The sequence below is a fragment of the Chroicocephalus ridibundus genome, chromosome 8 (assembly GCF_963924245.1).
Source record: "Chroicocephalus ridibundus chromosome 8, bChrRid1.1, whole genome shotgun sequence".
Lineage (NCBI taxonomy): Eukaryota > Metazoa > Chordata > Aves > Charadriiformes > Laridae > Chroicocephalus > Chroicocephalus ridibundus.
The window spans coordinates 25281697-25306244 of NC_086291.1; the positions used below are offsets into that span (position 1 = coordinate 25281697).

Below are 24548 nucleotides of genomic sequence, written 5' to 3' on the forward strand. Positions count from 1 at the left end.
CAGTACAGCCATCAGTCTTGGTGTAGCCTGGGTAACTCAACTCTGCTTTGAGCAAACAGGCAACTACAGAACAGAAGGTAGGTACGTTCTGCACATCCTTGTGGCTGTCATGCCACAAAGAAAAAGCTGATGGTTTTCGTTCTCCTTTTATTTAATTTGAATCTTTCCTTTAGATTGGGACATAATGCTTTCTAAAATCTTTTATCAAGAATTTCAAATGAATGCAGGGGTTTTTTTTTAAAAAAAAAGTGTATATATAACATAATACTAATACTAAATACATAATTAAAAATAGATTAACATTAAGTAATTAAAAACACACTAATTATATGAATTTCAATGAAATTCTTTTAATGTTAATCAGTTTAATAGTAATGGCTAATAGTAATAACATATAAAATACAATGAAGTACAATGAGAAAGTATATATTCCCTGTGTTAGTACCAACTTTGTTCATAACAGTTAGCAAACAAGAGACTTACTTGCTGACTTTGTTCTAAAGCTCTGCTGTCCAGGTTTTCCCTTAAACGTGTTATTATTATATCTGCTCTTCGTATATGGAATCACAAATACCACACCCGTGGTGAAAGGTTTGAATGCAGAGCAATTAAATCTCATGTAACCTTCTGTCACGTTGACAGTCTCTGTAAGAAAACCTGAAATTAATTATTGAAATTAATGAAATTTATGTTAGGAGCACAGGAACTCCTACACTTCATCAGAGCTACCTGAAATCACTGTCATCTGTACTTCAATTTTAATTACTTTGTACTTGGCTATTTTGTCTTGCTTACTAATGCTAAGTGAAGGCTCAAGAAGAGGAAAAAATATATTCCCCGATCAAAAAGCAAGAAAGTTGAGGGGTTGTCTGTTTTGTTTTTTACTTTCTCAGTGTGTCATTAAAACGGGTATAATTAAAAACTAACATAAAGTGTATTGATAAAGAGAGGCTGATTCTTCTGTGTTCTGCTTGGGAAGGGGCTAGTAGACAGCTGACAAAAGTCACTCTGCACACTGAGCAAGTCTGTTACGGTACGACACCAGAGACGTCGTGTGCAGGCAGGTAGTGGCAAGGAAGACAGAAAGGAATTGCACAAGAAGCAACATGGGCAAGACTATTACCCACACTGCAGCTGGGGCTTTGGTGGCTTGGGGAACTGGGGAGCAATGGCCTTTCCATGTGTCCCTCTGGCTGCCTCAGATGTGAGGGACACACATCTCCCCACACCCCAGCACACTACCTCGGTCTCCTACGCTGGCCACCCCGAACTGACCACAGGAACTGGTGCGTGGGGCTGCCACCCCTGTGGGTAGCGGACAAATACGGGGCATGGAGAGTGGGAGAGATTTATTTGTATCTGGGGAGCACATCCTGTAACCGTCCAGTTTTACAAAACATGCAGTATGTGAGCAGAAAGAACGAGTTAATCCAGGACTAGCTTAAACCTGACATGTATTTCCCGGAATCATGTATCAGGCTCTTCATTTTCAAAACATCATTTTCCAGTCCTTATTTTGAAGAAAAGCTCACACCTGGAAAACATGGTCCCAGTATAATGGATGCAGCCTTAGCTATCTAAATGCAAGGTGGCCTAAACCAGCAGGAGTTTAAAGGAGTGACTGTTTAACTAGGAGACAACCACCTGGCTTTACCTATCTAAACGCATATATGTTAACTGCCATACTTGGGACCCCTGTCTTTTACGTACATTGTAGTTATTCAGAAGGCAGGTCCCTGCCTTCTCAGAGGATATATTAACCATCCATTGCAGCATTTTCTGAGACAGAGCGCCATGCCACAAACTGATCAGACAGCTGATGATGTTGTCATAACTTTTTCTTAAGACAAGAATGAAGGGCGACAGAGCTGTGCCTTGAAATGGTTAACTGAATAACCACATGGTTCAACTGGAAGAACATCAAAGGAAAGAAACTTAACCAAAAAAAATCCGCACAGTTTGAAGAGATTCCAATAAGGTTTGACAGTGCATCATGCTTGGTGCTCTGTAAATATTAAAACATGCAATGAATTATTTAATAATGAAGGGGCATATACTTTGTAATCACCTGTCTGCTCTTTGCCTGTTTCACTTCTGCATGTCACGTTATAGCCATCTATAGGACCCTTTGAAGTGTTGCTAGGATTCTTCCATGCAACTGATACATCTCTGTCACCACAAACTACTGTAAGATTTTCTGGTGCATCTGGATCTGTTGTAAAAGAAAAATAATGGGGAGGGAAGGAAACGTTTGAATGAAAATGCAAAATATTCCTTTTTACCTACTTTGATTAAATTAAATTTCATTGAGTACTAAAGCAAGACACCAACAACAGGTAATATTTTTTGTAGTCTATTTCATTCAAAGAAATTTTACATCAGTATAAACTGAATATATGTAAAAGCCTCATATTAGAGTAACTTCATAAATTTAATTAATTATTAATTAATTAATTAATCAGGACAAGATGAATACAGCAATATCACATATTACTAAAATTGTCCAACATTTCCAAATTTTATACATTGTTTTGATTTCTTTATAATTTTAACAAACTTTAAATGCTTGGCCGGAATTTTTATTTGCAGGTTACTTGATATCGGTTGATTTCCTTTTTAATTCAGAAAAAAAAAAGCTAAGCTATTTCCAAGGCCAGTGTTTTGGAATAACACATCATTTTATCTGGAGACATTCTTTGCAATTATTCTATCACACATTTCTTCAAATCAAGAATTTAACACTTGTTTTTGGCTAGGCCTGCACTTTTTTTTTCTTTTTAATTTTTCAAACAACCTTACATTTGGCCATCTTCTCACCCTCAAAAAAAAAAAAAATAATCCCAATCTCTGAGCGAAGGAGAGGAGGGCATCGGACTGGAAGACTGAGACTAAGGCTGGAGAGTAAAAGGAAGACTATGACTGCAGCCAAAGAACAACCACAAGGGCAGGATTGCCGGTGGGAGGAGCTGGAGGACAACCTGAGAGTGTCTGAGCATGCTGCTCAAAATATATCTTCAACCCCAGGAAACACAGATAGTGGAATTCCTAGGAGGTTCTTCCAGAAATATGTGGAACATAAAGCAAAAATAAGAATTACACTTACCACCATAATCTGTTGTTACTGTGAAGTTTAGGGTGCGAATGTCCTCTTCACAAAACCGTATGTTACCATGGCAGTTGTACTCACGGTTGGGTGATAAAGTGTTCAGCTCTACACAGGTTTCATTTAATTTTGTAATGTTTGTTACACCTGTAGACACAGAAAGAGTTATATCAATATTTTTCAAAACTCCAAAAGTACCTGGTACCATTTTAACTGGGATTTTCTCTGCCATATTTATTCAATATAATATGTAATATGCTATCATAAAATTCTGAACAGAAAAGTGTACAACCTAATCCAATGACTAGGTTTTAGGTTCTTTTACACTAACTTGGTTTGCGTAGATCTTTACTTTTCACCAGTAAAACTCATATGATTTGACTTTCTAGGAAAACAATTTTCCTGCAGAAATCAAAACATGTCATGGGAGTCTGGCAGAACCCTGGAGTGGCTTCGTAGCTCTTCAGCTCCCCGAAACATGAAATCTCCAGCCCCAGACATTCATCATGCATTTTTCTGGGACTCATGCGGACATCCAGCATCCATATCATTCCTTCATTACCACACTGACTGGCTGGTTCCAAGAGCAGAGAGCCTGGACTCTCGCCATCCAGCAGCCTGCAAAGACAGCTGCCTGGGTAGTCTGCAAGTGGGGGTCAGCTCACTGCAGACCCACAGGTTGACGGATTTCCAAACTCTTAGCTCCCCTTCAGACCATCAAGCAGAACCTCAAAACCTTCAGAAGTCTGCAATCTGTGAAGCTGGTAAAGAGAGGAAGTGAGCTCTCCGGGTTTGAACTCTCCCCAGATCCCACAGCGCGTGGGGCTGGTAGTCCCCAACCTGGCAATCCCAGAAATTCTGAACAGCCCTTCCCTCAAACTGGCACAATTAATTTAAATCTGCCAATCTCTCATCAAAAAGGTAGCATCAACATTTCTTTTAAAAACAAATGAATAAATAAATAAATAAATTTTAAAATATCTTAGAAGTGTCTTACCGTCGCAAATAAGTTTAGGCGTATCAGCACAGCCAAATGACTCGTCAGCACATAACTTTGCAGATGTATTGGTATTTTCCACAACTTTGAAAGGATTGTTTTTTTCTGAAAAGGATTAATATTATATGTGACTGTGACATTGGCTATATTGATTCTTTAAATAGATGTTTGTTCTTTTATATTTGCACTTATTCTGCAATATGAAGATACAATTGGCAGAGAATAATATACAAAGAATTTAACAATAAATGGAACGTAAAAATTGAAGAAGCCTACATGAGATAAAGACAATGCTGCTATTCAAATAATAAATGAAAATTTAATCCAACAATCTCTTTAGTGAACAAAACATCCAGCATAAATAGTAGTTTTCAAGTGCTGGCTGGTCTTGCTATTGCTAACCACGCTGCATATGGACAATGCAGTTAAAGCTCCCTTATTTTTTTAACATGTTTTACATGTTTTACTTTTTTTTTACATTCTACTTTAAAAATATACTGTGACGTTTTAAGGTGCAATGTTAAAATGCAAAGTATTTTGCAAACCAAGCACAAAGTATGAAAACCTTCTGTCTGATTCTCTGACAAGAAACAAGAACAGACTAAGAAATCCTGGAAAACTGAATTACTGCATGTCAAAAAAAAAAAAAAACCAAAACCCCAAAAAAATCTACTACAGCCCTGCTATACCTACCAGGCGGAATACAAAGAAAAGCATTGCTGCAATTTTTAACTTCAACTTCATATCTCTTGCATCTCTGAAGTTTTATTCTGCTGGAATTCACACTGAAGGTTTTGTTAACCCCCAAAATAAAATATTCTCTGTTTTCTCTGAGATTTTTCAGTGTAACGTTAGCCATGTTTTTCTCATCTTCTACACTTTGAATTGACTCATATTCAATACGAGTATCTAAAAGAAAAAGATAAAATATCAAACAATTACTTTATGGCATTTTTTAAGAACCATTAAATGGTTTATGACAGCCCCAGCACCGTATGTGTTTTAAGAATCAGAAAATACAACAGAAAAATTCCTTAGGAAAATATTATTTTAAATAATTCTCTAGTTAGGGAAAATAAAGAATTAAGAAGATGAACATTCCAGAAACATGCTTTAATTTAAAATGTCAGTTCAAAGTGAAATAGTTTGTTTTGACACATTGGATCATTTGTTTGAACAGAAATGTCAAGTTTTCTTATTCAAAGCATTTCACAACCATCCAGTAAATAATGGCTATAGCCTATTCCTGAAAATTAGAAAGGAGAGGTCTCTAATTCTGAAGAGATATAAACCAACGTCCAAACTTTAGTTTTACTTTAGTTATAAATTGCAGTTTGCAGCATGTCATTATCAGCAAGATGGGGAAAAATTAGAGAGGGCCTAGTGGAATGAAGGCAGATCTTTTCTGCAGCCCTGATATCAACAGCCTAGCGCAGGGCGATTTGACAGAACTGTAAGTGGACATGAGCGGACCAGAAATGTAATATGTTTAATCCTATTCTTCCAGAATCAGAAGACAGTTTATAAAATAACTTGAGATGCAAACTAATCAGTTTTACTGATCAGTTTTCTTTATTTGAGTTTACTGATTCGTTCAGATGTCAGGACTGAGAAAAATAAGGGGTTTGGTTCTTACCACAAGGTGCTTCAGTTGTTGCTGTGGAAGATCCTGTAAGAAAAGAAAACAAAATAAAGTTGTAGGTCAGCAGGTCTGGTTTGTTGGGGTTTTTTTCACAGAGCATTAGAGGAGGGTGACTGGTGCTGCCCAAAACTCTTTCTTCAATATACTCAGTACAAGGAATGTTATTTAGCGCCCCACTTAAATTTTAAAAGGGGAAGAAAACATCGGCTACATAGAACCCCATTTTTTAACTAATTATTTTAGGGATCACATGTCTGTCTTCACTTTCCAATGACATCACTGACTACAAATCGAGCTGGTTATTAATAGAATTTCTGCATACAAAGTTACACAAGAATATTCCAAAATCACACTATTTTATAGAGGTATACTGATCTATAGCAGTTTCCCAGAATACATATCCTTTGGAACGGCTAACTGAACAGTATGCAATGTCACTAAAGACACAAAATTTACCTACTTTTTTGCACAGCTACTCTTACCTTTGGAAGGAGATTTACGGAAGAGCAGAGATCATTTTACAACTATTTTTACACTGAAATAGCCAGAAGAAATTACAAGCTGGTATTTAGAAAACCTGCACAGAAGCTTGAGCAAAGAACTTCACCCTGAAAATAATTACTTAAAATATACGGAGGTATAAGTATTACCAAAAGAGACTGATATCTGATTTTTCTTTTTTCATAAAAGACAGGCCCTAGAATTGCATGCCTGTGGGTTGGGAGTCATCTGGCTGAGTAGTGCCCCTAATGAGAGGGTAAAATGAGTCCAGTGGAGACTTAACAAGATGGTTAGGGGCAGAAGACCCACAAGCAAAAGCTAAGCCCAGTCTGTCAAAGAGCTGACAGCAGCTTACAGCTACTTGAAGGGCAGTTACAAAGACGGTAAGAGTCCAACACCTGGACGTACTTTGCTCAAGCACACACATATTACTGACCTGAGTAATTCCTTACAGCCCAATTGCAATAATATTGTGCTTGCAATATCGGATCCCAAGAAAACGTTACTGCTGACTGAAATGAAAGGGAAGCCACCGAAAAACAGAGAAGCACACAGATCTGTGGATGTATTCATACTTCTTTGCTGCTTGGGCAAATTTCTGTGAATATCAAGAGGAGTACTGACATAGTAATTGACAGATTTACCCTCCTACTATGCCAGTGTGTGGAAATAATTTCTATTTTTCACTTGCCTGACAAGTAGCAAATTTGGTATCTTTAATATTACTCATAAACTATTAATAAGATTCCTAAAAACACCCTTAAGTTTAATGCAGCTGTATGCCTAATTTGTATGCTTAAGTTTGATAAATGAAATTTGAAATGAATTCCCTCATTCTAACACATTTTCCGTGGTTGCAGTATCATCATAATTGCGATAACTGTGTGCAAGTTTGTCACCTATTGCATGAGTGGGGGTGGTCCCAGTGTTTGGTGGCGTGCTGACTGGTGAGGTGGTGCTGTGCAAGGATGCTGAACTGTAATCATCTGTAAGGAAATAAACAACATATCAGCATTAAAAAGTAAAATTCATTATTTCGTATGGCTATGCCATCAGAAATGTCTTACGCTACAGCCCTCCTTTCTCTGCTTTTTTTTCTTTTTCTTCTGGGAATTTTGTATTTAGAGAAGAGTGCTGACAGAAAAATCACATAAATACATCAAATAAAACAGAAAATGAGTATTTAAATAGAAAGCAAAATTTTAGGAATATACCACTGACTAATGAATTTTGCAATGTACAAGGACAGTTTTGGGGTTTTTTTTGTCATTTATGCATAATCCAGGTTGGAGTCAACATAAAAACGGTGTTAATAATTGTGAACTCAGAAAATCTAAAACATTTTACTATGTTCTTACAGGAAAACACAATCACGAATAGTGCTTGTGCTCTTTCAGAAACAAGCATTCCAGTAGCGTTCATTTGCCAGATCACATAACTTCCTCACTATATTACCGACTATATCTCAGTATTTACCTCCCTGCTTATAAACCACTGACAGGATTCAACGTTCTCTTTTAGGTCCATTCCTATTGCTCTTTGGCAACAGCCTCATTGACAGCAGCTAGCTTTTTGACACTACTGTGATGACTACAAGACTTGGCCATCAGATACCAGACCCTGGAATTAAATCCAGTATTGCCACTATGCCAAATTGCAGATACCTTTTCTATGTGATGGACCATAAGCTGGCAAAGCTATCCTGAGGATGAATTATTTAGTTTTCCCCTACAGTAATTACTTAGTTTTCCCCTACAGTTCAGAGAGCAGTGAGTGGCATCTAAAGGAAGACGGCAAACCTGATGAAGCATTCTCGAAGGCAATGGGAGTGCGTGTGGTGAGGGCAGCAGTGCTGCTGCGTGGCGGGTTGCTGAGTCCCATGGCAGGGACGGAGCCTGCGTGCGTGGAGAGGTGTGTGCTGTCTGCAGGAGAGACACCTGTGGCGAGAGGTACAGCATTTTCATTAATGTTTTGGAGGCCGCCCGGTCAAGGAGGGACAGAGAGCTGCAGACAACACAGGGCTGCTGTGCTGGTGCGCTCTCGTACTGAGGCACTGTGACTCTTGTCACCAAGCAAAGGCACACCGAACACTCATGGTGTTCGGGGGTCCAACAGGTGTCAGCTGACACCTTATGTGTAAGTATAAGCCTTTTTTTGGCACTGATTGCACTTCTTTAATGCTAAATGTTGTGTTTCAAAATATACTCAAATTCTTGACTCAAAACCAGACTTGTCTGATACTCTTGCCTCTTAAGACAGCGTATTTCATTTCATTGGGCTGAATGAAAAGGCATTACATACTCTGCGAGATAACAGTATACAAGAAAAGGAAAGAAGAAATGATCAGAAAAAAACCATCAATGCAGTTCTGTCATGTAAATTAAAAGTTTCTTACCAGGTGTAGTCATTGATGACTTCTCTCCTTAAAAAGAGAAAGAGAGGGAGAAAGTGTAAATTAAACTTTCAAGGAATTAAACACAATCATGTGTCAAAAATAAAAAAAAGAAACATGCCTTCCTCCCAACTATCAGCTAAGCTTTCCCCAGGGAATTATACATCCTTAAGTGATTTTTAGTATCATGTAGCAGCAACCGGAACCTCAAAATACCAAGCATATGATATGCGGATTGATATTGGCCACATTAAAAATCACTTTTCCTTGAGCCAGGAGTCTGTGCTGTGCAGCCTTCGGGGTGGAGACAGCATCAGGAAGGCTGCGGTGGATGCCCGTTCACCTGAAACAGGAGAAGAGCAGCAATGCCACGGTCCCAAATTCAACGTTACCTTCACCGGTGTCTGGAGGTGAGAGTGATGTGGAGCGTGCAGGTGGAGGTGACATAGAGGAAGGAGAGCTGGTATTTGCCAGATTTTCATCTCCTGCTGCACAGTGGGGAAAAAATATCATCATGTGAGCAATGCATGAAAGTGAGAAGTTCATTGGAACCCAAAAGGTGCCAGCTGCTGTCCAAATTGTATTTCTCCCTCCAGCACTGGCAAAGAGAACACATTGACATTGCTCTCCAGCTTGCGCACAGGCTGTGCAACACATCTGCTTGGATGTATTGCAAGAGCATAGCTTGCGATTAGGTCTGCAAGACCCTAATTCCAAATTCCCACCAATTTGTCCAGGACGCCTTTGTGGCGAAGAGATTTAATCATCCTTTAGCAAGGTGTGGGGGCTGCACCGATTTTAGTTGTTTGAAAACACCAGCCGAAGGGGGTGAATTAATGTGCAGCTCGCAAAAAGCCCAGACCGACTGGGGTGTTTTTGTTCTGTGTTGTTGACCCAGGAAGGACCCTCTTCCCGCAGTCATCAGATACTGCTGTGGTGCCTGAGGAGCTCTGCGTGAATTGCAGGAAAGCGCCACTGTGACAGCTCAGCCTGAAACTCTCATTTGAGAGCGCAAGGGGAAGGGGTGTCCATAAGGAAAACATGAACTCATAACAGCAGCATGTTATAGCTTGAATTCTAACTGCTTTCTTTGAAAAGTGTGCTTCAAATCCCCACCTTTGATTTGATTAAAAGAAAAAAAACGCAACTCAGTAAGTCTCCATCACATCAACAAATTTTGCGGTAACATAATTGACCTCACACAACATAAATCACAATATTGCTTTAACAGTCTTGGAGTTAACCCATGTATGATAGAAGTAGATGCCAGTTGAGCTGAAACAGGAGAAGAGCAGCAATGCCACGGTCCTGAATCCACCGTTACCTTCAGCAGTGCCTGGAGGTGAGAGTGATGTGGAGCGTGCAGGTGGAGGTGACAGAGGGGAGGGAGAGCTGGTAGTTGCCAGATTTTCTTCTCCTGCTGCACAGTGGGGAAAAAATATCATCAGGTGAGCAATGCGTGAAGGTGAGAGGTTCATCTATAGCAGAAAAAGGCCAATGGCTTGTATGGCTTTCTCTGAACCATGCTTCTCAGGACAGATTTGACTGGGGGATACATTTTTATGTTTAACAATGTATTTTGCAATACCAAGAAGCTAAAACCCTCAAAGTCTTTCACATCATCACACAGCAGTGTGTACAAGTACAAGCAATATCAACAAATAGAGTGTGGCTTTTTGCTGAATGAAGAATGACCATATTGGTAAGAAGAGCTACCAACACTGATTCTGTTGTCAAGAAAAATCCTACCTGTCTATAATGTTCACTATAAAAGAGCTGGAAAGCCAGGCCTAGGCATTCCTGAAAGCTGTTTACTTTCCCTAATATTAATTTCTAAATGGCAGCACCCTTCCTGGACCATCCTGCTGATATTTAAGAATCTCTCCAAACAACTCTTATGTCCAGGTTATAAATTACCTCCTGACTGGAGCTGGGAACTATTATCTTTTCACACCTATAAAAACAAGCCTCATTTTTACACTCTGCTATGAAATCCTGACCCAAAACATTTTGCATTTGTGTAATGTAAAATTTCTGTTGTGAGAAAGAGAGACAAAAATAAATAGCAATGGCTGGAACCACAAGTTTGTTCTCATCACTATATCCTTTACTCATTTAGAGGATTAGAAGCTTCCATTTTGGCATAAGAATCCTGAGAGCCATCCCAAAAGCATGCTTGTTCCCTCAAGATGTCTCTCTCTAACACCGCCTGCTACACTTGCAGCAAGGAATAAACTTCCACTTGTTCACACATTCCTTGTTGTGACTGTCCACAAACTTCCATCCACCTGTTTGGCTCTTCCTTTCTCTCCCCTTTTCTACTAGTTCTTTCCCACTATGTGGCTTTCCTGGAATTTTTTAATTTTTTTTTGTCATGTGTGTTTTTCAGACAGTACTTCACTGTTTACAATTTCTCTGTTACTTCCGCTTCCCTACATGGTACTTCACAACTGTTGTAGCTCTACTCTTTTGAAAATGAACTCCTTCAGCCTTTAAAACAAAAATCCAGCTTCATGTGGAAAACTGCAATACTTATGAAGGATACGTGTTCTGTTGCCCTTTACACGCGCCAGGGTCAAAACCATGTCTCTCATCTCTGACACAGAAGCTCAACATAGGCAGATCTCCCGGGACTCCAAAGATTTTCTCCTTATCGACCTAACAAGCAGCAGCACACGTGTTGGCTGGTCAATAGCCACCACGGATTCTGCACCCCGTATGGACAGTTCAGAAGACCAACAACAGCCATTAAAAAAAGCACGAGCAGTGACAACAAAGTCACCTGTAGAGAGTGAGCAATTTCTTTACACTCCCAACTGACATGAAATGTGTATAAGGCATGATATAAAAATGAATGTAAACAAAAGCTAAAGTCTTGTAAATACTTTTCTAGTGAGTAGTTGAATTTGTTGTGGACTGTACATTATTTCAGATATCTTCCCACATATTTGAATTGGAAAAAGCCAGTAGTCTGATATTTTAAAGAAAAAGTACCAACAGAAGTGACCTGAAGCTCGGCTAAAATTAGTAATGCAGAGCTAGCTACTTCATCCTTCATTTATAGAAGTGGGGAGGTGTGTTGCCTAAAACCTGGTCCATGAGATGAGGATACGGGCCTGCCTACAGTTTGTCTGAAATCATATGAAACTGTCAAAATAAAATTGCTCTTAATTGTAAGGATATAACCCGTAAAAAATGTAGTACACTAACAGCAGACTGAATACCACGGGTTAAGAAGCCACTACAGTAACAGCACTAGTATCCTAACCCATTTATCTATGTATATCTCCACTGAAACACAGGACCACCTATATTCCTCAGAGCTACAGAACGTTAGCAGATGAAGCTTCCTAACCTGAGAGATGTTACAGATAAGAAACAAAAACATAGATGATCTTTTGAATTATCAATGTATCTTCAGCATCTGAAATCTCCGGTAAGGACTGGAACATTTATTAACAGCAATTGTATAATGTAACAGTACACATTAAACTGCCACGGAATCTTGTAAAAGCTAACCTGTGTATTCATTCATATTTCCCACGAGCAATTAGTTTTCAATGTATCTTCATGATTTTTTAAATTCATTGTTTTAAAGCAGGCAGTTGGTCACTCTAAATTCCGTAATATATTTTTCTTTCTTCATCTGGCTTATCAGCTGAAGAATCAATTATTCCCCCTCCTTCCCAAATCTTACTTTGGTTGAGCACTTTAAATGTACCTCAAGCTCAAAATTAACTTTCTGTGAGCATCTACACAGACCAACTTTCACTTAAATATCTGTTTCCAAGAAAAGAATAAAAGGAGTTGCAGAAAAATTCCTAAATGAAACACTGCTCAGAGATCAGTGAAACATTTAGAAATACCTGTTCTATTTACTGTTCTCTAATGCAGACGTGATGGAGACAAAAATACATATTTCAAGAGTCCCTCTTCCAAGTGAAGTAATATAACATGAGCAAAAGAGGGCTCAAAAGGCTGTCACAGTGTTGTATTTATGATTGCCGCATTCAATTCCTTAAGATTCCTGTTAAAGTCATTTCCCTGTCTTCTCCCTTGTAAAGTTAGGAAAAATGCTACCAGCTTAAATATAACATGAGGTTTACTTCTCAATCCCAGTCACAGAGGCTAAATGTTACACACGGTCATAGAACTCAAGGTTGGAAGTGACCTCAAGAGACTGTCTAGTCCGACTGCCCTGCTCAGGCCAGCGTCAACTAGAGCAGATCACTTCTTAAAACAGTTTGGGAAATAATAGTCCTGGATTTCCCATTTTTTCCCTCCAAATAATTACCGACATTTTAACATTTCATGGCAGTTTTATGTCCTTATAAGCATTTTAAAGGTCTCCTGCTCTTCTATGACACCATTCTATTATATGATTTATTATAGCAATGGAATAAGATGCAGTTGAAAAGAATTCAATAGGTGGCACCAGAACACTAAAAAACTCCACTCAAACAGCAAAGCAGCTACGTTTCCCCAACCTTACTGAGAGGTAAGCGGAAAGAAAATAAAGAAGGATCCCAACACACCAGACTGTGTTACTCCAATATTAATAGGCATATTGCTACTATTAACTTATTTTTCAAAAAAATGTCCCGCAGTGAACAAATTTGTCGGAGTTCACCTTGGGTTAAGAAAGTTAACCTCAAAGTCAAACCTGTCTGCTCATGTTTATATTCCAAAACATATCTCTGGAATCCTGAAGGCTGAAATCTAAGCCTGTCTTTAAAATTTAATAAGGATGTCCAACCCCCCAAAAACATGCTGTGCGGTAGGAAGGCCTGGTGATTACCAAACTAAGCAAATTGATCTGGGTTTAAACAGGAGCTATCCCAAACCTTTTCTCAAATCTTAAACTGCATCCAGCCATAAGACATTTTTAAGATAATATGCATACAATAGGCTCAGACAACCCAAGTGGAAGAATTAAAGTGTACAAAAATTTCCTACTACTGAAGGAACTACTACTACTTTACTAAGCTTCCCTTTCCCTTCTTTTGATTTGGCCACCAGTTCGTTCCTGCTCACTTACCCGAAAGATTTGCAACCCAGCAGTAACGTTTGAGGTGCCCTGCAAAAAGATACAACCAGCACATCCCATGGGGGGATGAGAGCTTGGCTAAGGCTTTCGTTCCCTTTCCTCTCTGGCTACCAGTTGGCAGATGGAGTGCAGCTGCTGCTTGAAAGAAAGGTTTTAGACGGGGTGACAGGCTGTCAATGAAATACACCTAAAACGGATGAGCTGACCACCCTTTCTCCTGAAAGCTCAAAGATAAACAGGGCCTGGGAGCAAAATGTGGGACTACCATAGTTTGAAGAAACGTTTCAATGTTCAACAAGAAGAGTAAACGGAAAAACTGCGAGAGAAGCCAGGCCACAAAGAAAATCCAAACACTTCAAACCCCAAGGACGGCAGGCTGTACGGGTCACATTCGGAGGTACCGGAGCTGCTGTATCGCTGCTGCAGTAACGAACTGCGGTTGCACCCATATAAGAAGTTACGGCTCGCAACTGTCCTCTCAGGAAAGACAGAATAAAGTGAAAGTGCTTTCCCTTTGGTAGGACCAAGCGACTCAACAGAAGACAACTCAGACCTAGGATATGCTAAAAGACACTGTGTTCCAAGTAAGTCCAGGCTCTGATCTTCTCAAGCAGAAGGAAGTGCCAGTGCACATTTCCTGTGCCTGCATGTTATTAAAGGAAACTCCAGCTGATAAGATGTAGATACTGTTGAATCTACGTTAAGAGCCTAAAAACACGATCCTGTTTGTATGGGCAAAAATACATTAGCTGAGGACAGGGAACGTGCCTTTTAACTCCATTCTGCTGCTTAATTTGCACAGTGGGTAAAACGGACCGGGGCCTGTATCTCCTGCTGGGCTGGGCAGGGGAGGGCAGCTGCACGCCAGCAGCTCCGGCTGTCCCCTCTGAGCACAGGAGTGCTGCACTATTGCATTCCTTGACCACACAGCACAGAGAAACGTGGAAAGGAGGATCCCTTTCTGCTAATAGTGCGTTTGGTGTTTAATCCAGCCTGGTGCCACACCAGCTGGCTCTTCACATCCACCTGCGCTCAGCGTGTCTCTGCCAGAGCTGGGCAGGGGGCAGAGGAAGTAATCCTTTCTCTCAGCATCAGGTTTGCAAAACCAGGGGCAGACAGTTGTTTTTTTTTTTTTCTGCCAGGAAAAAAGCTTAGTGATTCTGCAGAGCTGCTGCCCTTTTCCCAGGCTCTTTCCACCCTTCGGCATACTGGACAGACCCCAGCAACCCCCACTCGAGCAGCACTTCACACAAAGCAGCTAGAGTAGGTCCAGATTCTGTCTTCCCTCTTTTTACAGCTGAACGGCACCTCTTCAGCGGGGTCAGGGCTCTTCGCATCTGCACAGAAAGCAACAGGATGTGGTCTACTTGTTCAGATGGAGTAAAAGCTCTTTGAGGGGGTCTTCTAGCAAACAGCACGGACATTAGTCAGCTCCACTGCAAGCCAATACTAAATTGCGAAAAAAAGAACAGTTCCTGGTGGGAGGTGAAGGGTGAGTAAGGCAAGGAGCCTTACAAAATGCTGCCAGCTGCCCTTTGATTTATTTTTAAACTTCAAGTGGGATAGGATGTAATTCACACCTACTTTAAGGCTCCCTTGTGCTGCCAGAACCAGCTAAAGGGACCTTAAAGTAAATGAGCATCAGGGCCAGAGATGTTACTGCTTCTTTTTCCTGCAAACACGAAATAAAGGGATCCATTGCTACTTTATAAATACATCTGGGCAGACCTATGAATAGGCTAGCAAACACTTAAACATCTGAGTAATTCTATACCACAGAGGACCCCTCAAATTTTATAGGTAGGATCATGTGTGCTGAAGTGCTTTCATAATCACAGACTGCAGAATTACACTTTATTCTTTATCACTACCTCCGGGGAAAAAAAAAAACCCAAACTGTTCCAGTTTCTGAACAAACTCCTGCTTTTTGAAAATTATAAAAAATATAAAGTTCACATTAAAAAAAAAAACGTGACTTTTTCATGCTCTGAGTCAAAAACCAAGTTACTCAGTTGAGTTTAATCTGTGGAAAGTTCTCGGGTAACTTGGACATTTCAGAGGGTCCTAAAAAAATGCCTATGCTTTTGGTCATTGAAGATGCAGCCACAAAATCACTTCAATGTAATCCATAATCTAATTGGTAAAAATCTTCATAGTCCTACAGCAATCATAGGAATGCTATACAGTTACTGTAGCTGAGAATTATCACTAAATAAGTTTTAGAATTTCTGTTCCCACAGGCAATATTTACAATATTTATTTGCACCAGAAATTAGTGATAAAATGTTGAAATTGTAAATTTTAATTTGACAGAAATTCTAAAATGTTTTGATTGAGAAATGCCAATTGTTTCCTTTTGGCATCAGGATGTAATAATCATTCTGACTGTCCAAAATGATAATTAAAATAATTTCCATTTGAATTTCTGAAAATATCTCCTTTTATACAAGTCCGTTAATAATTGCCCCCCGTAGCAGCTCCTTAACACACTGCAAACATCGCTTAAGAGCCTGATCCTGTCACTCTTTCCTGCCACCTTTAACCTTTGGTTGAAGGATATACCTGGGGAGCCAAAGGCTTTTTTGCTCCCGAGACACCTACAAGCGCTCAGACCTGAATTGCATTGTAGAAGGCATAGTCTACACTGCAGCTAAATATAAGAGGATGCAGTCTTTTTTTTTTTAATGCAAATGGACAGCTGAAATTAATGCTTGTTCTTGATTCCTAACATCCAAGACCCTCTCCTTGCTGTCCAGTTTCCAGGATGGGAGTTGTCTCTCTCCTCCACAATTTCAGAGTCCACTATAAGCGTTAAGTAGCATTTACAGCATTGGAGAAGGCAAAAAACGAACTAGCAATATCAAGTACAAGGGCAGCATCCAGAAGAAAGAGGTGGAATTAAGAAGAATTTATAGCCGTCAGATACAAGGAGGAACACAATGTTGCAGGCTCAGGAAAGAGGAGGAAGTACAAACACCAAAGTTTGTCAACATTCATCAGCTAAAACAAATTAATACCAAGCATAACTTCTACTAACATACAGAGCCCATCTTAAGGAAAGGATAAAAAGAAAAGCACAAGAAAAATACTGAAACAGTATATTTTCTCAACTAACCTGAAATCAAATTAAATATTTCTGAGCATGTAAAAAAAATATAAATCTTTTTTTATTCTGATTATGCAAAATAAATGTAAGAGTTTAATTTTTTCCAGAGAAAAATAAAAACACAGAGAAAAACAGAAATTTCCCTCAAGAAATATTGATTTCATGATATCTAGAATTTCTCAAAACCATAGACCTGAAGTAGAACAAAAACTAAAAGCGGCAATTCAAATACTTTTTGCCTTGTACACAGTCTGTGCAAACTTAAAATAAATATCCAGGAATACTGTGTATTTAGCAGGCAGAAGGCAGGCATTTCTACCAATTGCACTGCACTTCAAATAACATCCTCAGTCTTCATAGGAGGACTTTAACTACAGTAACCCACTTGTACAACTACAGCTAACGATGCCTTTGCTGCTCTGTGGTTTCTCTCATGCTGTTTACTTCTGTTTTTCTTCTACAGAACCCTACTCAAAAGGAAGAGGGTGCAGCATACTGTGGTTTAGAGCTTAAGTGCTTCCAAATGGTGAAACGGAGTTACCATAGCACCCACATGCTCAAGCAATCAGACCTATCTTCGTGCTAAACCACAACTTCTCTAGTGCAGTCGTGAAATTTCCCTATTAAACTCCTTTTCACCAAATTTGCATTTGTAATTATTTTTAGTTGTACAGTGGGTGGTGGCAATCTTTGGGATACCGTCCAGACTCTTTTGTGGGGAGCACTTTTCACCACGTGAATTGTCTCCAAGAGGGAAGAATATCAAACCCCGATGTAGCAGTTACTTCAACTGTGAAACGTTGGCTACTATCCACAGTCATTAAGAAACACCTATACATGAGGAACGGAAGACCGTCTGTGATATTTGCTTGGCAATTCTGTGCTTCCTGCAAAAGAAAAGCTGTGTTTGCTTTGCCTTTTGTACATTTTCAGTATTTGTGCATGTATAAAGTCAAGAGACAGGTACCGTGATAAACTTGTCTGTCCTCAAGGGCTGGTCCCTAACTTTATTTATGACTTTTCTAGCCCTGCTATACCTTCCTTGATAGTCCTTTCCCACATCCACCACGAGCAGATAGAAACACTTGCTCCATGTTGCCCTGCTTAATGGTACCAACGGGCTGGTTCTGGATTTGCTGAACACATACTGTTTATGATAAACAGAAGGAGGAAAGAACGTGCAGCCCTTGCATTGTCCTCTCAATTCCCTACTCACATGTTTTTGCAGTTTCCACCTCTATTCGTGCTGGGGAGCTACTGAGCACAGCTGAAGGCAGCACAGTTCTCAAGAGTTTTGGCCATAATGCTGCGGCTGAGAACTGACTATTGGTGGGAGTGTGAGACAGGGGCAAACTTCTTCATCTCAGACTATCTCATCGGACCATGGTTCATTTAAATATCTGGCTTGCTTCTCTACCTATCTCTGAGTTCCTTCAAGATAAAAGCATTATCTCGTATTGTAGATCTCTTCCTGACTGCACATTACTTTTTACATAATTTTGCCAGCAATAGAAAATGGGTCCTTTGCTCTGCAAAACAGAGACAACTTGGAATCAGCTCAAATGTCAAACCATAATCAGTTTAGTACTGCATGAATAACAGTATTTTAGCCACTGATAATATAAAGGCTGTTGAAATCAGAAATATTTTCTGTTTGGTAGAGATCTATTAGCATGAAGTCTTTAGATCAACAGCTCTTTACCTACTGGGAGCATTATGTCAGCGGGGACTGTAATCAGTGATTTCCAAAGAGGTGCAGACAGTGATTTTTAAAAAGAAATGAACATTTTTTTTTCTATGAAGAAATGACATCTGTCTATGAGATTTTCATTTTCGTAATAATATTTTTCTCTGATCTACTGCTATGTTAAAGACCTAAACAAAAGTAGCTAACAGGCCTGGGGGAGCTGAAGGAGGAGTGCAGATGACGGAGATAAACAGTTGATATTCAGGTGCTCTGAACATCTATGTCTCCAACTGACATCACCTGGATTTGCAAATACTTAGCTTTTCTACAAAATAGGATCAAAGCACAAACCAAATGGAAAGAAAACATAGCCTCTGAAAAGAGACCATAACATTTCCTTTAATCTTTTTCTTTTTTGGGGGGCAGCTTAGATGCGTGTTGTATTCTGAGCCAGTAAGGAGTTTTAGATGAAAGTCTGACTTTCAAGGTGAGACTGCTTCCTCTTAATTTAATTTTATTTATAATGCAGAAATATCAGTATTCCTCAATCCTAACCATAACTGCTTGGTGCTATGTTCTATGGATGCTGTATGAGACAACTTAGGCCTGGAAAAGTTTCAGTCAGACAAGATGGAGAAAAGGACAGCAACATTTCCAGTGTTAGAAAGGGAATACTAAGATTAAAAAACAAACTAAACAGAAAACCACAAAACTTGAGACAGGCTTTCACAAATTCGTGGACAAAGTCTATGTTACAAACAGGATCCCCAAACAACAACCTAGCATTGGGTAAATTCACAAATCCATCCTTTTGCTATCACAAGTGGCTAGTCCATAACAAACCACTTCTTTGGTTTCTATGCATCACAGTTTGGTTTGGTGGGGTTTTTGTAATGAAAAAGGACATATAAAGGTGCCACAGGAGTGCCATGACTTCACCTTGGCCAAGGGCTGAGGGCAGGCCAAGCAGGGCTGAGTGGTGGCAAAGGGCCCCATGCCAGAGAGACCAGAGTATGATGAACCACAGAGCAGCGATCCACCAGAGTGCAACACTCAGCACTGCTGCAAAGGTGCAGCGGGTTGTTCCTGGGGACTGCTCTGACAGCACCTGGCTCTCGAGACCCTCACCAGTAGGGGCTGGGGACAGACACAGCCCAAAGCTGCAGTCACAGAATACCTCTGGTGTAGTGACACAGGTGAATGCACAGGGAGTAACTGCACCATTCCCACAGGACAGTTCTTCCCCTCTCACCAAGGTGAAGCTCCCAGTAATTCAGCATTGCTGCAAAAATCACAGATACTGCCCTGAATACAGAATTTCTCACACTTGCAGGAGATGCCGAGTGGCTCACAGGAGCGGTGACCTGAGGACTGCAGTGCTGTTTGCTGCTACTGGAGCATCCCAGTCACAGAGCCCAAGGCCGGGGCTGGGGGGAGTCAGCTGCTGTCTGTGATGAGAACAGGTCCCGTGGTTCAGACGAGCACACTGGAGTCAGAGTGAGGATCTGACGTTATGTGCTCACAAGAATGACGTGACTGCTTAATTGAATTCCCTGACGATTGTGCAGTTCAGCCTTAAAGAAAACTAGGTGCCTTATTCCACGGCAGAGTAACGCACGTGCCATCGCTCCGTACCTCCAGTGCGCAGCGCTGGCTTTTACTGTGCTCAGTTACTCTGCCTGCACAGCCCCAGCCTTTGAAAGACCCTTAAACCACAGCAGAGGGGCACAAATCAGAATAAAGATATGGCTATAGCAAACCCTCCACAAAAATTTCGTTTTCCAGTGATCTGTCATTTGTGTTCCTACAGCTGCTTGCTCCGAGCTTAACAGGACCCTCAGCAGTCCCTGCGCTCCATGAGCCAAAGTCCCAGCCTCACATCTCCGAGCAGCATCGCTCTAAACTATCCTGCTAGTCTCAGCCATCTCTCATGACCCAGATTTCTTCCAGCATTAAGAGAAGATCCTAACCAGCACTGGCTGACAGACATCTAGCTTCTGTTTCTTAAAAGGATAGGGAGTACGTAGGGGGAAAAAAAAAAATAAAAATCAGCCAGCTGAGTGGAGAACGGTTCCCATACCAACTCTGCCTGCTGGGCAGCTTCCTCCCCCTCCCGGGGCTGCCAGCTGCAGCCAGCAAACTCTTTGTGTTTCAAGGGAGAATGATTTTACTTGGTTACTATCCTCATTCTATTTTATTTTTTCCTCCAGACGTTCAGGCCAGAAATGATCAGAATTGAATATCATTCATCAAAAATGCTACTGAATAACATTTTTGTTGTTCATAAAATATTGTGACAAACACTATTCACTGATCAACAGCTACATCAACAGTATAATTGTTAGGGTGCAATTTAAAACACAGTAAAATGTACACACAAAATGTTGATAGGAAGCACCATATAAGGGTCAGATTCTACTACCATTACTCACGCAAAAATAATTGGAAAAGTAAATCATTCAGTGAAGCGCATCAATATGTTTTAGAATAACTGCCTGTTAAAAATTATTTATGTATATTTCCTATATAAATGAATATGGAATCATTCATGTTTTTATCAAAAAGCAAAAACTACCAGTATTTACATTAGCCAAAATTTTATGTATTTGATGTATAACCTGAAATCCATCTTGTACTCGGCCAGCATGAGGGAAGCTGGGACTGTGACCAAATCCTGCCCAGGGATTCCACATTTTACTAGTGTGTGAGTGGTCGGACACACCTCCATCTCTGTGCCTCTGCAACATCCCCTGCAAAGTGGAGGTAATGGCACTATCCTACTGAACTGGCATATTGCAATTAGAAATTCATTAAAAATTTTACAGTTTGCAGACAAGGGATCTGAAAGTGCTATTAAAAAACCCCAAAAAACACTCACATCTGTCTGATTGCATAAACAGGAACAGTTGTAGGGCTGCAGAGAGAGAAACTCCTAGAACTCGAGCTGCCCGGAATGCCATGCACGCACATGCAAAAGCCTCTCGCTACCTCAAAATCTGGATTGCAAAACCGGGGCTCTGACCCTTCAGGGAAGCTGAGCCCACGCTATCGAGAAGGGATCTGTACTTCATGTCATGCCAGAAGCAACGATGAACAGATTTCAGAAGAGAGCTGAGCATGCACAACTCCTGAATTCAATAAAAATGTTGAGTGAAAGTGGTTTCTCAATCCCCTTTCCTTCTTTATTTTTCTTTTGAAAACCAGATCGTCAATTTTTGTGCCCAACTCTGGGCAGTTAGCTGCGTTTTAAATGCGTGCTTTTTTTCTCTTTCTCCATTTGCTATTTTCTTTATAACAAACATGAGATGTGAGATTAGACTTTAACTAACAATCTACCTGATAATCATAAGCAAAAAGAGAGGAAAACAGTTCATCTGATTTTGCTTTAAATCCTGTGCTTACCAATCTTTTCTGAAAGACAGTATATGCAGAATGTCACAGGAGATGAAAATAAAGGCTCTGAACAGAAGGACTCCACTCTGCTCACAGGGACTGTGGTACCCCATATTCCAGCAAAGAACCTGAGAAATCTAAAGCTCGTGTTCCTCAGGATTTGAACAAGACTAATTTCAGTATCGCTTTAAATAATTCACGGCAAAAGGAACACAAACAGTCTGTGCTTCCATCTTTTGTACGTGACAAGCAATTTTCAATAGCATTTCATAAATATTTTCCTTTTTTTTTCCATTTTTCATTATACCTTTTTATTTTAAAAAAATATTAAGTGAGCATTCTGGGAAAGAAAAGTAAAATAAAAGATACTAGATAAAGATGCTAGAAAAGAATTTATTTAGGAAAAGAATTTTATGGACCTTTCAAAGTATAGGGACCAAGGGAAAGCCCTCAGGCCAAAGCTAAGAGAACATCCAATTTCATGCTCCAAATAATTTTGCGCTCTTTATATAGGCACAGCAGTGCACAAGTCAGGAAATTCAGCAGACCTGTAAACATTTCTGATGTCCGATAATAAGAAAGATGTACATAGTGGCATTACACATCTTACGACACTAGCAAGAACAACTCCCACTTGGAAGTGGCAAGTCAGAAACCCAGTTTGATCTGTAAAACAAGTACCAGTTTGTATATACACATACACATAGATAGAGCAGTTCAGAAGTACCATGTGCAACGTCTTCTGTGAGGACAGATGGAAAAGCTGAAGCAGAAAGACACAGTATGTGCAAACGTGGGTAAGATTTTATTCTTTTGAGGTCTATAACAGCATTTGGTTGAAATACTGATTAATTTATAAGCATGTGACCTGGTAATATTAACTGCTCTTTCATATTTAACTAAGGGAACATATGAGAAATTTTTCAGTTGCGTAGATTAATACACTTGGAGATATTATTTAGCACCAATACAGCATTTCATACATATGCCACACAAATTTAATAATATGAACAAAACAAAAAAGATAAAAAGTTATGGTAGATGTTCAAGAAAGCACTTCTGCACAGAAATTCATCATTGACTTCAGTAGGAATTAAGCCAATATTTTGAATTAAGATAACGTTCTGAATCAGGACTGCTACAGAGTCCGGCATGTAAGCATGTAACAGATGCCCAACACCACTTCAGCAACAACTACAAATAGGAAGTGGGGACTGACAGTGCTTAATTCAGCATTCAGCTCTGCTGGCTCAGGAAGGCACGTGAGCCTCTTCTCTGCCTGCCCCTTTGTGCACGTAGACCAGCTCCAGTGTGGAATCACCTGGATTTCCACGGGCTGCTCTGCACCAACGTGCGTGCTGTTAGGAGTACTTGGACAAACCGAACTATGGCCAAAACCCTGCAGGATCTATAGCACCCACAGCTCTATGTCAATTTCTCTGTTTTAATAACACTTCATACTGCAAACTGAAAATTTCAAGACAGTTTCACTCATATTAAAATTATGAAAGACAATTTCTAATGGTGCCCAGCATTAGCAAGGCAATTGAGACCATTCTACCCGAAGACTCAAAGAGGCTGCAGCATTGCAGTTGTGATTTTCAAGATTACCCTCACATCCAGAAAGTTGGAAAAATCTATAAAAAAGTAAAATTCTGGCTTCTGGGTTCCCACTCCCAACAAACAAGGTTGTTTTGTAGGAAATTCCATAGTCAAGAACGTATGATGCTCTGCCCATTGAAAAGCCTGCTGCAAAATCAATCATTTGTGCATTGTTAACACAATGCCATGTCTGTCTTTCCATTTGGAAATAAATTATGTTCTTTATGTTCGTTTACATAACCAAGACCCAAAGAAATTTAGGATAGACCAACAGCACCTGCAGCGATGATGATGTAAAGCAATCTGAAATAGTGTAGTGAAAGATAAGGCAGTAAACCACCAGCCTTCTTTAAGTTGACAGGGCCAAATAAAATCTTTACAAAAATTAATGAACTCTCAAGAAAATAAGGAATACAGTTATCAGGGAATGGAACTCCCTACCCAGGACATTATGTGTTTCTGTTAGGGGATGAGTAGCCAATCCTCTAGGTCCACAGCAGATGGTATAAAAGACAATTGAATTAAGGCTGTCAATTCATTTTGGCAGATGTCTGGGGCAGATAGCTGCCACAAAGGAATATGGTTTTCTGATGAATGGAAATGGAACTTTTATGAAAGCATTCTCCAAAGATTGCAAGAAATGGCACTGAGGTCCCTATCATCTCCTGCATGAGCTGACATCCCCCTGCTCAACCCCCCATCATGGGGGACGGGCAAACTGGCTGTAGAGGAGGAGCTGGCTCTGCAGAGGTGAGTGGCTGATGGCTGAGTGGGATCTCACTGCACTTGGTATCGTGGGGAACTTCTCAAATCAGGCCAATTACACTCTATTTGACCATGGGTTTCTCCATGTGAACAAAGGCCTACATTACATGAGGAACGTGGGCCTCTTGACAGAGCATCTGCTCTCCAGCCAGGAGTGCAGGTGCTTTTACTTGTGCAAAGGTACGCAATGCTAAAATGGCTTAATCACCAAGCATGTTTTGTCTTTCAGTTTTAAGTTATTGGCAGTTGCTAATGAAAGCTATCTTTTACCTAATCCACGTTAATGGACTTTCACACTATGCTACCAAACGTG

General features: G+C 40.1%; 1 protein-coding gene across 12 annotated transcripts in view; it reads right to left on the reverse strand.

Annotated features, from left to right (window-relative positions):
* The window catches only part of PTPRC (protein tyrosine phosphatase receptor type C), a 65673-nt gene that overhangs the window by 21725 nt on the left and 19400 nt on the right, over window positions 1-24548 (reverse strand). For 2 of the 12 annotated variants that reach the window (XM_063344547.1, XM_063344546.1), the window contains 10 exons: window positions 9028-9123; window positions 8639-8665; window positions 8043-8180; window positions 7143-7229; window positions 5737-5769; window positions 4794-5009; window positions 4101-4205; window positions 3104-3250; window positions 2069-2212; window positions 484-657 (listed from right to left, as the gene is read on the reverse strand). In XM_063344547.1, the coding sequence (XP_063200617.1) occupies window positions 484-657; window positions 2069-2212; window positions 3104-3250; window positions 4101-4205; window positions 4794-5009; window positions 5737-5769; window positions 7143-7229; window positions 8043-8180; window positions 8639-8665; window positions 9028-9123 (1167 nt within the window). Of the gene's footprint in view, window positions 1-483; window positions 658-2068; window positions 2213-3103; window positions 3251-4100; window positions 4206-4793; window positions 5010-5736; window positions 5770-7142; window positions 7230-8042; window positions 8181-8638; window positions 8666-9027; window positions 9124-9959; window positions 10056-24548 lie in introns of all 12 variants that reach the window. The other 10 variants (XM_063344550.1, XM_063344549.1, XM_063344542.1 and 7 more) reach the window with 9 other exon arrangements.